General features: G+C 29.9%; 1 protein-coding gene across 4 annotated transcripts; it reads left to right on the forward strand.

The window, feature by feature from the left end:
- Positions 1-10,513: 10,513 nt before the first annotated feature.
- On the forward strand, positions 10,514-12,008 carry LOC149150340 (uncharacterized). 4 transcript variants are annotated; one of them, XM_089441207.1, is made up of 3 exons: positions 10,514-10,964; positions 11,102-11,173; positions 11,719-12,008. In XM_089441207.1, exons 1-3 carry the CDS (start codon positions 10,756-10,758, stop codon positions 11,735-11,737), a joined length of 300 nt encoding a protein of 99 aa, XP_089297333.1. In that variant the 5' UTR covers positions 10,514-10,755; the 3' UTR covers positions 11,738-12,008. The 4 variants fall into 4 exon arrangements, 2 of the variants coding, with proteins under 2 accessions (XP_089297333.1, XP_089297332.1); XM_089441206.1 differs by lacking the exon at positions 11,719-12,008 and adding an exon at positions 11,260-11,518 and having other exon boundaries at positions 10,741-10,964; XR_016263041.1 differs by having other exon boundaries at positions 10,782-10,993; positions 11,719-11,969.
- The last annotated feature ends 364 nt before the right edge of the window (positions 12,009-12,372 follow it).

Genomic DNA, 12,372 nt, shown 5'->3' on the forward strand with positions numbered 1-12,372 from the left:
ATTTACAACCAATCATAAGCATTTTGATAACAAAACATTTAAAAAAAAAACATAATTACTAGTTATTTTTAATAAATATTACTACTACAACAATAATAATATGATTAATGCATACATCTATCATAAATTATTTCCATTAATGTAAATAAATTAATATATTTTACGAAAATGTGCATTAACATCATTAGTCATTTAACATATTAAATTATTAAAATTAAATCATCTCTGCATGTTGATATGTTAAAAATCCCATATCAACAATGCAAATTTTTTGGATCGTATAGGCTTCCACTTTCACGTGGTTGACCCTGTTAGAAATTATAATATCGAAGTGAAGAGGATCTTCTCTAATTGTTATCATTTTAGAAATTATAATATCGAAGTGAAGAGGATCTTCTCTAATTGTTATCATTTATCATAACAAACTTCACGTGATTGACCCTGTTAGAGATTATAATATCGAAGTGAAGAGAATCTTCTCTAATTGTTATCATAACAAATAGTCGCCAAACACAAGAAGACATATTATTTTCTCTCGCTATCCTCATCAAGTTGTATTCCCTCATGTCAAATAGTTTCCTTTACATTATCAATGGTGTTTGAGTTCTCCATCTTGAAATTATTGTTTTTCTTTTAAAATTTTCAATAAATATTTGTATCCCACCTCTAAGATGAGGTAGGAAATGATGCATATAATTATCTTTTATATTTATTCAATTAAGGCCCATCCACCCTCCAATTGATTTCCAACAAATTTTAGTGTTGAATGACTTTTACATTGTCAATCATGCTAGAACTCTCTACATTTAGAATTATAGTATTTCTAGTGAATTAATTCCCTAACTCATTCTGGAAAAAGTCTTCTCAAAATCTAGTCATTAGAAACTAATGATAAGAAATAAATTTAACCTAAACAAAAAAAAATGGCATATGAAAGTCAAATAATGGTTGCAATAAAGAAATCTAGACAACTAAGAGATATATTTTCCTTCTCTATTCCTAGAACTACAAATAAAATACGGTTCTGATACCATATTTGAAGGTAAATTCAAAAAAAAAAAAAAAAAAAAAGTGTGACAATCGACAAAGTTCCAAAAGATATTAATTTCATGGAAACTAATCAACGATATTTTACTAAAAACACATCCTCCTTGAGGCTATTTCAAACACAATGAGAATTAAAACTGGTACCAATGAGTAAGGCATAATAAGATATATCTTTTTATTAGTTTTTCTTAGGTTTGAATTTTCCATTACTCATAACCAAAGTGCTAAATCTATCATGTACTGGAAAATTTTAATCAAACCTAGTTTAGGGATAATTTATCGAAAATTTCTACTCTTGCTATTTTAAACAACTAAAAAATAAAATAAGTACCATTAGGGAAGAAATATTAAGGTGGTTGTTTTTATTATTTTATTATTTTTTTTAATTTCCCATTTGGAATAACTAAAGGGCTAAACATTTAATCATTTCTTAAGAAAAAAAAATAATAAATAAATAATAAAAATAAAAATAAAATAATAATAATAATAATAATAATAATAATAAAAAAATTAAGAATAATAATTAAATTTTTAGAAAACAATTAAAAAAACCATTTCATGTATTGGAAAATTTTCATCAAACCTAGTTTAGGGATATTTTACTGAAAAATGAAACAACTAAAAAGTAAAATAAGTACCATTAGGGAAGAAATATTAAGGTGGTTGTTTTTATTATTATTATTTTTTTTTTAATTTCCCATCGGGATAACTAAAGAGCTAAACATGTAATCATTTCTTCCATTTTCAAAACAAAACAAAACAAAAACAAAAAAACAAAATAATAATAATAATAATAACAAAAAAAATAATAATTAAAATTTAAAAAACAATTTAAAATATATATATATATATATAGAGAGAGAGAGAGAGAGAGAGAGTAATAGTAATAATAACTTGTTCGTGTTTTGAAGAAAGAGAATAGACTTGTAAGGAAAACAACTCAATAACAAAAAAGAAACTCAAATAAGAAAAGAAAGGATGCATTTAAAGATACCAAAAACTAGTTGCGAAGACAACACCAAAATATACATATGATTACCATACCTTGTAAGTAAAAGTAGTTGTGATAAATTGGAATAAATTTGCTTCAAATCAATGTTAAATTGGGTGGTGAAATAATTAAAAAAATAAAATGCAAAGGATATACCAAGTATGCAATTGTTGTTGAGACAACACGGAAGAACATTTTATCATAATGCTTCAGTGCAACAAATCAACTATCGAATACGATAACATAACAAAATTCCACAAGAATGATTTCATGTTATGCCATGTGAGGGAAATATGTTGTCACGACATAGAAATTTATGCTAGAAGTAATCAATGAGCAAAGATAAAAGTTGAACCAACTTAAGAGGCTATGTAGGAAATTGTGTGAAATTTTTACTTTATAGACATGGTAAAAGGATTGAAATTATTTGTAATATATCATCCCTCAGTATTACAAAGTGTCAAGCTAAAAGGATTGTATGCAATGATATTTGTTCCCATGAATTTTCACAAATTATAAGGGAAATTATTAATTATTGAAAGATGTTGCCTCAGGGTAATAATGTAGCATAATTTCTCATTTTAATTCAAAATTAGATACTCCAACTATAATTTTGAATAAATTCCCATTACAAAGCTTCATCTAGGGTCTGTCAATCAATATAATGACTTTTGTATCCCAAATACTAACAAGAACCATGATTTCATCATTAACAATCTGTACTTGGTCTCAATCTATTCAGCTATCAGAATTATTCAAGATCTTTTACTTCTGTGATGTTAACATAATTTCATTTAAAAGATCATGATATGCCACTTATGTATAATTTAAAGAAGATGAAACATAAGAATAATCATCATATGAATGAACAAAAAGACATTGATAACGGAGTTCACCATTGTGAGTTACATCTGTGGGCCCGATGTCAAGATAGCAAAGGTCGCTTCATTAATACTGCAATATGATGATGAGCACATAGTACATTGATTGTCATTACAAGGAAAAATACCCTCAACCCTGAGTAGTGTGTCTCTCGACAAGACGTTCTCCTTATAGGAACTCTCATTGAAATGGGTCTTGTTGCACGATGACAAGCAAAACAAATCTCACATGATGTGTAAAAAAGTATCCCTCAACATAATGGTAATCAAGGATCTCAACAATAAAGACATAAACTGAGAAAATCAAGAAGAAAAACATGGCATAACTGCATCATATACCTTGAATATGGATGAAAAATCAAAAGATCAACTACTTAAATGGAATGCACCACTCAATTCCTAGTGACGAGTGGTATATAATGGACTGTAAACTTGTCCAATTATGGCACCGTCAAATTTTGGACCCTTGGGAATCTTCAATATTTCCCAAAATATTCCTTCATGAAGATGGTTAGGAAATATGCTTCTCGGCTAAATATTTTGAGCACACCACTACGCTCATTGTGAAATTCTATGAAGAGTGACTATAAACTTGACAACATTCTGCCTCAGTAAAAGATCATTGTCCAAGGGAATCTATAAGATTCAATAAGATTATCCAAAGATTGCGCGTTGCTCGACACCTAAATTTCTGCTTCTTAGATGGATATTATGATTGCAAAGTTAGTCTCCTGGCAAGAAAACATAAAAAAATGATTGTCCACTTGTCAAATTTTGTCAGTGGCACCTCTAGCCCTCAAGGGAATCTTTTCAGCATCTTAGGACTCTCCACATTTAAGGTTCCAAACCCTCTATTCACTCATGGTTCCGTAGTTCACTTTCCATGGCCACCATCAAATGGATAATTCAAGTTTATATGTAAGTTTATGGGTAGATTAAACAAAGTATTTCATTTGGCCTAATGGCGGCAGAGTCGTTAATGGCAGGAGCGGTTGAGGATTCAAACCCCACCGCAGCCCACATAGTATATACAGTTTTGCAGTCATGTTTTTTTTGGCAGTTGGTTAGATTCGTTAGAGTTTCCAGCATATCTTTTGAAATGTGGAGGTGCCTCAGAGGCAGGCTGGCAGGACCAGTCGGGTCATTCAACCCCTACCACCTCCAAACTACACCATAATTTGTTTTTATGGAGGTGGGATTGGGTCTGCCGGCGGGTGGCTTGCCCAATACATAGAATATGTGTTTATTTCATGGGGTTCGGTGGGTGTGGTGACCCGTCGACTCTTTTTGGGTTTTTTAAAATATAAAAATGTTGCCTGGTGGGGTGGGTGGGTTCAGTGGACCTCGACCATGCCCTATTTTCAATATTTTTCTATTTAAAAAAAACCTGGTCATTTTTTAATTTGTCGAAAATAAGGGTAATTAGACAAATTAAGTATCCTACAAATTTTCCCATCCCAATGTGACATTAAGAAAAAAGGTGTGACAATCTACAAAATTCCAAAAGATATTAAGTTCATGGAAACCAATTCACAAATATTTTACTAAGAAATCCTCCTCGAGGCACTTTCAAGCATAGTGAAAATTAATATTGGTACCATCGAGTAAGGCGTACTAATATATGTATTTTTCTTTGTTTTTCATAGGTTTTAATTTTCCATCACGCATAGCCAAAGCGCTAAAATTGTAACCATTTCATCTATCACAAAATTTTTGTGAAAACTAATTTAGGTATATTTTACCAAAAAAATGTGACTCTTTGGGCTATTTCAAACAACTAAAAATTAAAATAACTACCTATGACATACTAAGGTGAATATTTTATTGCTTTTTTCTTGTTTTGAATTTCCCATTAGGCATACCTGAAGGGTTAAACATGTAATCATTTCTTCTATTTTCAGAGAAAAATTATTTTGTTCATGTTTTGAAGAAAGAGCATAGACTTGTAAGGAAAACAACTCAAAAGTTAAAAAGAGCCTAAAAGAAGGAAATAAGGGATGAAACTAAGATAAATGGTAAGAACTAATTGTGAGGACAACAGAAATAGCTTGTAAGTAAAAGTAGTTGTGACAAATTAGAATAGATTATCTTCAACTCGCTGTCAAATTGGATGGTGAAATGATTGAAGAAATAAAATGCAAAGGATATACCAAGTATGAAACTCTTATTTTTACAAAACGAGATAACAATTTATCATTATGCTTCAATGCAACACATTAACTATTGAACATGACAACAAAATAAAATTCCACAAGAATGATTCCAAGTTTCCATGGAAGAGAAATATGTAGTCATTGCATAGAAATTTTCATTACAAGTATCCAAAAATCAAATACAAAAGTTGAACCAACTTATATCATTATCTAGCAAATTGTGTGAAATTATTAGACATTATACTCTATCTACATAGTAAGAGGTTTGAAATTATTTGTAATCTATCATGCCTCAATCTTGTAGAGTATCAACCTAAGAGCATTGCATGCAACGCTATTTGTTACCATGATACTTTATAATGTAAATCATCAATTATTGAAAGATGATGCCTCAAGCTAATAATGTATTATTGTTGTTCGTTTTCATTCAAAATTGCATACTCCAACTAGCATTTTGAATAAATGAATCCCCCAAAAAAGGGAAAATACTAACAAACAAGACATCTTCACCACCATCCAACATGTTCATGCATACATAGGCCTTTCCAGTACCAAAATTATATCATATCCACAATATATGCCAAAAAAAACAATCTTCCTATAACCAATTGAGCTCCTTTCCTTAACATCAACTCCTATAGTTATATCACAACAATTTTCATGAATCATAAATAGGAAAATGCAATCAAGCTAAATCAATATAATTTTAATTTAAGGACTTGTAATGTTGATGGTGAAATACATACTTTGAGAAAACTATTAAGCACATACTTGAGATCAAATGAAAATGTTTGTAGGGAAAAAAATCACAAGTTTCAAGAAGCCATATCAAATTGGGACATTGAGAATAGTAGCCATGCGAAAGAGGAAAAGAACTGAAAGATTGGCAATTAAAAATGTGTTTAAGTCTTCTACAGTGTGCACATGTTAGGAAATGAAGAAAAAGAAAATGTTTCTCATTGGGATAACTACCAAAATGGAAGAGTAGTGATAGTTGAGAAATGTAAATACTACATAATAAGTCACTGAAAATATATAGACTTGTTGTTGACATAAATTGGTTAAAAGAATTCCAACTACCCAAGTGCCTCATATGCCACTAAATCTACTTTAGGGTTCATAAACAACATTCAATTACATTTCTAAAAGAACTTAGGAAGTTTCTTTCCAATAATAGATAGAAAAACTTTATGGCAGACACAAAAGGAAAAAAGTCTCCAAATAATTACGACAACTAGACAACTTCATATGATGAGTATATAAGTGGAGATACAAGAGGAGCACAATAGCTTATTCATATGAGAAAATATTTGAAGTGGAGAAGGAAGAGGATCAATAAATGAAATTTAATAGTGGAAGTTTTAAAATAAGTATAAAACGAAAATGGAAAAAAAATTAAACCAACTTCTATATCACATGCATTAATAAGATGCTTATTCTTCTCCAAAACATCTTTTCTTCTACTATTTGTTACAATGGTGACAACCTCATTAAATGTAGCTTTTACAACATTGTTAAATCCAATAACCTTACCCTTACTTATAGGAGTTGCCCTTACTTATCAATAAAGAACAATCGATGATTAATTTTCTCTGGAACATGTTTTCTTCCACTATTTGTGGCAATGGTTCCAACCTCATTAAATGTAGTTTTTACACCATTTTTAAGGCCAATAATCTTTCCCTTACTTATAGGAGTTCCACTTACTTATCAAGAAAGATCAACATGCACTGATATGGGGGAATTACATCCTTATCTAAAATATTTTCCTTATCAATGCCAATTATTTATAACTCTCAAGTTCAACTGATTGAGAAAATTTTGCATACCACCACCCAAAAAAAGAACTAATGGGAGAGTCAATTCCTTTAAACTAAACCTATAAAGGTCATATCTCAAGGTTTCTTATCCCAACAAAGATCAACCTTTGATGATCTAGAGGAATTCCTTCCTTATCTTGAATTTTAACGTTCACATGAGAGCTCTTAACATCAACTATAACAGTCTTACACGTCAAAAACTTCACAAAGATCTACATATTGCTAGAGATATGAAGGAAAATCCAAAGGGTACGTTCATTTGAATATTAATATTAACTAGTACATTTCTACCATATTCAAGCTCATGTCTAGTGAACATCAACCTTTGATAATTTGGAGAAATTCCTTGTATTGAATTTTAGCATTGGAAATATTGAAAATATTTGAGCTATCAACTTCACAAGTAATTTTCATCCAAGGTAGATTTTTTACATCTTCATTCCACCTATCAAATAGACAACCAATTAGATTTAATTATGAGTTTTCAGATCTTCATGATTTTTTTAGTCCTAGTAATGTGAAATATATCACGGGGTAAGTGTTCTGATGTTCATTTGAGTTTAATAGCCATTTTTTATATGGCCAAACGAATTCCTATCAAGATCCAATACCTTACCCATTTTTTTTATGTAGCTACACTAATGCTCATCTGAGTTTACTAGCCATTTTGTTTATATGGGAAATCTAATTCCTATCAATATCCAAGACCTTTCCCATTTTTTTTATCTGGCTACACTAATTCCTATCAAGATTGAACACCATGCCCTTTATTGTAAATATTGGTTAACACCTTGCCCTTCATTGTGCCCTTTATTGTAAATATTGGTTAATACCTTGCCCTTCATTGTAAAGATTCCTTAATACATGGGCACACACATTTTTACCTGCCTTATTTAAAACTTATTAAAAATTGTTTTGCAAATTTGTCAAGATGTTATCCTACATACATATTTCTTTACAATTTAAAATAATAATAATAAAAATATTAATATCCAATAAATTTCATATAGTGATTAGATAAAATTAAAAATAAATAACATAATATGGTATGACAACCAAAGATGCTATCCTACATACATATTTCTTTAGAATTTAAAATAATAATAAAATAATATTAATATCCAATAAATTTTATATAGTTATTAGATAAAATTAAAAATAAATAGCATAATATGATATGTTGACCAAAGTAAGTCTCGATATTGAGTCACACCATCCCTTAACATAATGGATTTTTTTCTAGATGGGTGACCTTCATATCATAGAGTGCCTTAAAAAAACATTGTATCACCATCTATTATACACCTCGTTGGTAAAAGAATTAATATATTAATTAAACATATATACATTTAGAAAAAAGAAAATTAAATAAATTCTTAATTGGGAAAAAATATTACTATCTTCAATTTCACCCATTTCACAACCACTCCAGTCACGGTGAGAAGAATGGGAAAAAGTGAAGTCTCATTTTATCATGGAAATTCTTAATTTGTAAATAAAATATTACTATTTTGAAAATGAATCTTAATCTTTGATCTAATTTTTTAAATACTACTAAGAATATAATAGAATATCTATTGACAATTAAATGATAACTCTCAATTTGTTAATAATTTTTTTTACAATACATGGTTTGTCAATATTACACGCCAAAAAAAACTATAAACTCATTTCATACCATACTAGTTCATATAACTTGTCTTTTTTTAATTAATCAAAATGGAAAAAATGTAACAATTATTCTAAAAATAATTTTTTTGATTATTTATATATTTTTTTAATTACAATTTAACTAAAATTTTAAAAATTACATAATTATTTTGAAAATAAGTCTTATTCTTTGATCTATAAATACCATTAAAAATATGTATAAAATATTGTGTGGAGGTCCAATTTTTCTCATTCACCTATTAAATTTAAATTAATATTCTGAAAAATATATTTCACCCTTTTTATTTTAATTCTATATTTTGTGTTTAAATTTCATGATAACGAGATTATTATAATAATATTTAGATATGTCAAATCACCACTAAATATGTGTTTATACACCCTAACAAATTCATTGTAATTATCAATCATATATATTATTAATATGTCATTATATAGACATGAATGTTATCCCAATTATATTATATATTATGTTTATACACCCTGGCAAATTCATTGTAATTATCCATCATATATATTATTGATTATAATTATCAATCATATATATTCCAATATTATTCAAAATTTCATTGTAATTATTGAGCATATATATTATTCAATATTTGATTACACACTGACATGAATGTTATCCGGATTGTGTTATATATTCCATAATACAATACAGTCAAATTATTAATAATAACTAAATTATATAAATATATAAGATAATATTTTAATTTTTATTATTAATTTAAAAATCATTATAAACATTATAAAATGTTAAGGTATTATGTGTACTAAAAAAATAAAGAAAATACATGATGCTTTTTAAGATACCACTTTAAGGATATCTAAGCCAGATAAGAGATATGCTAAACCTTTAATATGTTTCGCTTCACTTTTATATGTATATTTATCTTTTTAAATATTAATGATGTAATTAATACCGTTTTAATTATTTTTTATACATTGATATAAATAAGATTTAATTTTTTTAATATATATTAATAATAAATTTTTCGAATTAAATATTATTTTCTTTATATTTAATATACAAATTTTATATTTAAATATTAAATGATGAAATTAAAAAAGTATATATTTAATCTATTTAATTGGATCAATATTATTTTTTTAAGTCATAGAATTATTAAAAGACTAATTAAAGTTTTTTCATCATATAAATATAAAGTTCTATTTAATGGATAAAGTTTTACTTAATGGATTTTGTATTTAGGGTTTTGCATTAATAAATTAGCTTAACAAATTGACTTATTAAATAGGTGAAGTTTAAAATTTGTAAAGTTAAAATAATATTAATTTTACCAATTAATTTTGAATAAGATTGGTTTAATTGAATTATTATTAACTAGATTAGATCCATTTTAACTTTGGATTTAAGAGATCAAAATTTTTTCACTCTAAAAGAAGTTTATACTTTCAAAGATTGGATCCCCAATAGATTTTCTTCCTGTCAAAACTTGGTAGATGCTATATTTGAGTTAAGATAGATTACCACTTATTATTAGTAATTATAATTGTAGTTTTCTTTTATTTTTATTTTATGTAAGTTGGGAGAGTATCACGCTCCAATACATGCAAATAAAAATTTTTGACATAAGTAACTATACATTTACCATACCACTTATATATCATTGAATAACCCACCAGTAATATGATCATTCAAGGGGTTGAATCTATACATATATCACGTAATAAAGTTACCGCATACACAAATAAATCCTATTGATCTGATACACTCTTATACTACTGCATAAAATAGCACTTTACAATCTTCACGGTCATTACTCATTGGATTACAATCTTAGCTGTACTCAATGCATGTACATATATTCATTCGATCTCCTATCTTGTTATCAAAGGTTTATATAACTAAATAGATAAGGGTTTGTATTGTAGTGGCGGTCATGGGTTTACTGCCATGACAGGTCTCGGTTACCAAGGCTGGCTCCACCTTAAATGTGATCTGATGGTTGATCGACCCGTGACCGGTTAACTTGCTCCTTGAGTTATACGCGTACAGGTAAGGTACCATCCATCGCAGCATTGTTAGCTGAGGTTCATCCATCTGGCAAGATCCACGGCTCATAGTGTTGTGCCATGTGCGGTGGCGTGAACAAGTGTTACGAGGCTGGCTCCTCGAACTTACCAATCTCGCGCCCAAACCTTTCCGGATCCTTCTCCAAGATCGAATGGCAGTGGCAGTCTTACCCAGATCGATGACCGAAACTATGCCACGAGGCAAGGTCTTGCAAGGGATATTTAAGGTTCGTTTTTACATTGGTTGGTCATTGTTTCCATTCGGTGTCGAGTGTTTGGTTGCTGCAGTCTTCGGCTCTCCTGCGCTCGGCCGAGGACTTGCAAACTCTCACTGCTCCAGGGTTCCATCTTATACCAAGGCGTAAGGAACCTTGACAGATGATTACCCAGGTTAAGACGAGCTTTGCAAAGCAGTTTAGTTTTCAACTTTAATTACTTGAGTTTTTCTTCGGTAAATATACTTTCTCAGTCAATGTTTTTTTTTTATGACAATTGCAGGGAAGGCCGCGGATGTCCAGACAGCGTTTGGAAGAGGCTACTGGCTTATCGACCTCGACCATCCTGCCACAGGTAGGAGCACCACCTTATTTTCTTAGAGTAGATTTTTGGGTCTTCTCATCTCGGAACAATGGCTAATCCATTGTTCTGCTGAACAGGGATGCCGAGTTCCTTGCTTTCGAACTCCTCTCTCAGCTGTACATTTAGGGTTTTGCATGTAATGGACCTGTATGGGTCGGTCCTTCGTCTGTTATGTGAATGTGTTTAGACATGTTATTCAGATTTTGTTTAATGACTCTTGTTAAGACGGCCTCTGTCTAGTCTTGTTCACTGAGATGTATATTTGCACAGTTATCACTGGTTTGGATGCCGATTCATGGCTAACTGATAATCGAATGCAGAGTTATCTTTTGTAAATTTGTCCATTGAAATTTATGTTCATTTCGAGTTCGTCTTTATACTGTCAGCATTTTATTTGCTTAAGCTTCGATTCTTGTATAAGAGCATTGTTTCCTCTTTATTAATATGGAGTCTATATATAAGTTACAGGTCCAAGGTTGGGTTTTAGCTCTGCTATGTACTAGCTTGTTTATGTGTTTACTGTTTATGTGTTCAAGATATGTTTATGGCGCCTGACCGTTTCGAATGGCTTCAACCCGGCTCATGTAACTTTTCTGAGCGAGGGTTTTTACTAAACAGGTTCTAACCGAGACCGTTGTAACCTCGGTTACCTTGCGGTCTGTAGCTTACCTCCTTTTTTAAAGTTTATGCATACAACTCTGTATACGTGTATTCTGTGTTGTTAAGCTATACATGTGAATATTATTATTGTGGGTTGGTTCTCTGACCCGGAGGTTCTAGCGAGCTTAGGGTTCACTAAGTGTATACACTCTTTTGGATTGTTGAATATGATAATATCTTCCGGTTTTAGGCATGCTGGCTTTACAAGACATACCAGTCCCGAGCTATATAAAGAATGTCTCAATGATATAAGTGTAATACATTATCTTGCACAAAATGCCTGTTTGTTTCTTTTTGATTCTGCATGTAAAAAAAAAAGTATTCTGTTCTTTTCTGCAGTATATAAAACTAGATAGAGCTTATTACAGTTTCCATCTCTGTTTATAATTCTTACTGTCTCTGTGATAACGAAACTTAGTATTTATTCCGTTCCGCTACTATTTTTTTTTTGCTAAAAGAAATAGGCAAGGATGTAATATTCTTCATTCAGATTTCCCTGTCTCGGTTTCTATCTATAAGGCACAACTATT

Source organism: Pinus tabuliformis, chromosome 9, assembly GCF_031772625.1.
Source record: "Pinus tabuliformis cultivar Carrire ecotype Pingquan chromosome 9, CPIR1, whole genome shotgun sequence".
Taxonomy (NCBI): domain Eukaryota; kingdom Viridiplantae; phylum Streptophyta; class Pinopsida; order Pinales; family Pinaceae; genus Pinus; species Pinus tabuliformis.

What these genes read in the sequence shown, in the direction of transcription:
- LOC149150340 (XM_089441206.1), top strand. Translation starts at nt 10,756, where the DNA reads ATGGCAGTGGCAGTCTTACCCAGATCGATGACCGAAACTATGCCACGA. An exon ending in GTTCCATCTTATACCAAGGC is followed by an intron (nt 10,965 to 11,101) that starts GTAAGGAACCTT and finishes TGACAATTGCAG; the next exon opens with GGAAGGCCGCGGATGTCCAG. An exon ending in CCTCGACCATCCTGCCACAG is followed by an intron (nt 11,174 to 11,259) that starts GTAGGAGCACCA and finishes TCTGCTGAACAG; the next exon opens with GGATGCCGAGTTCCTTGCTT.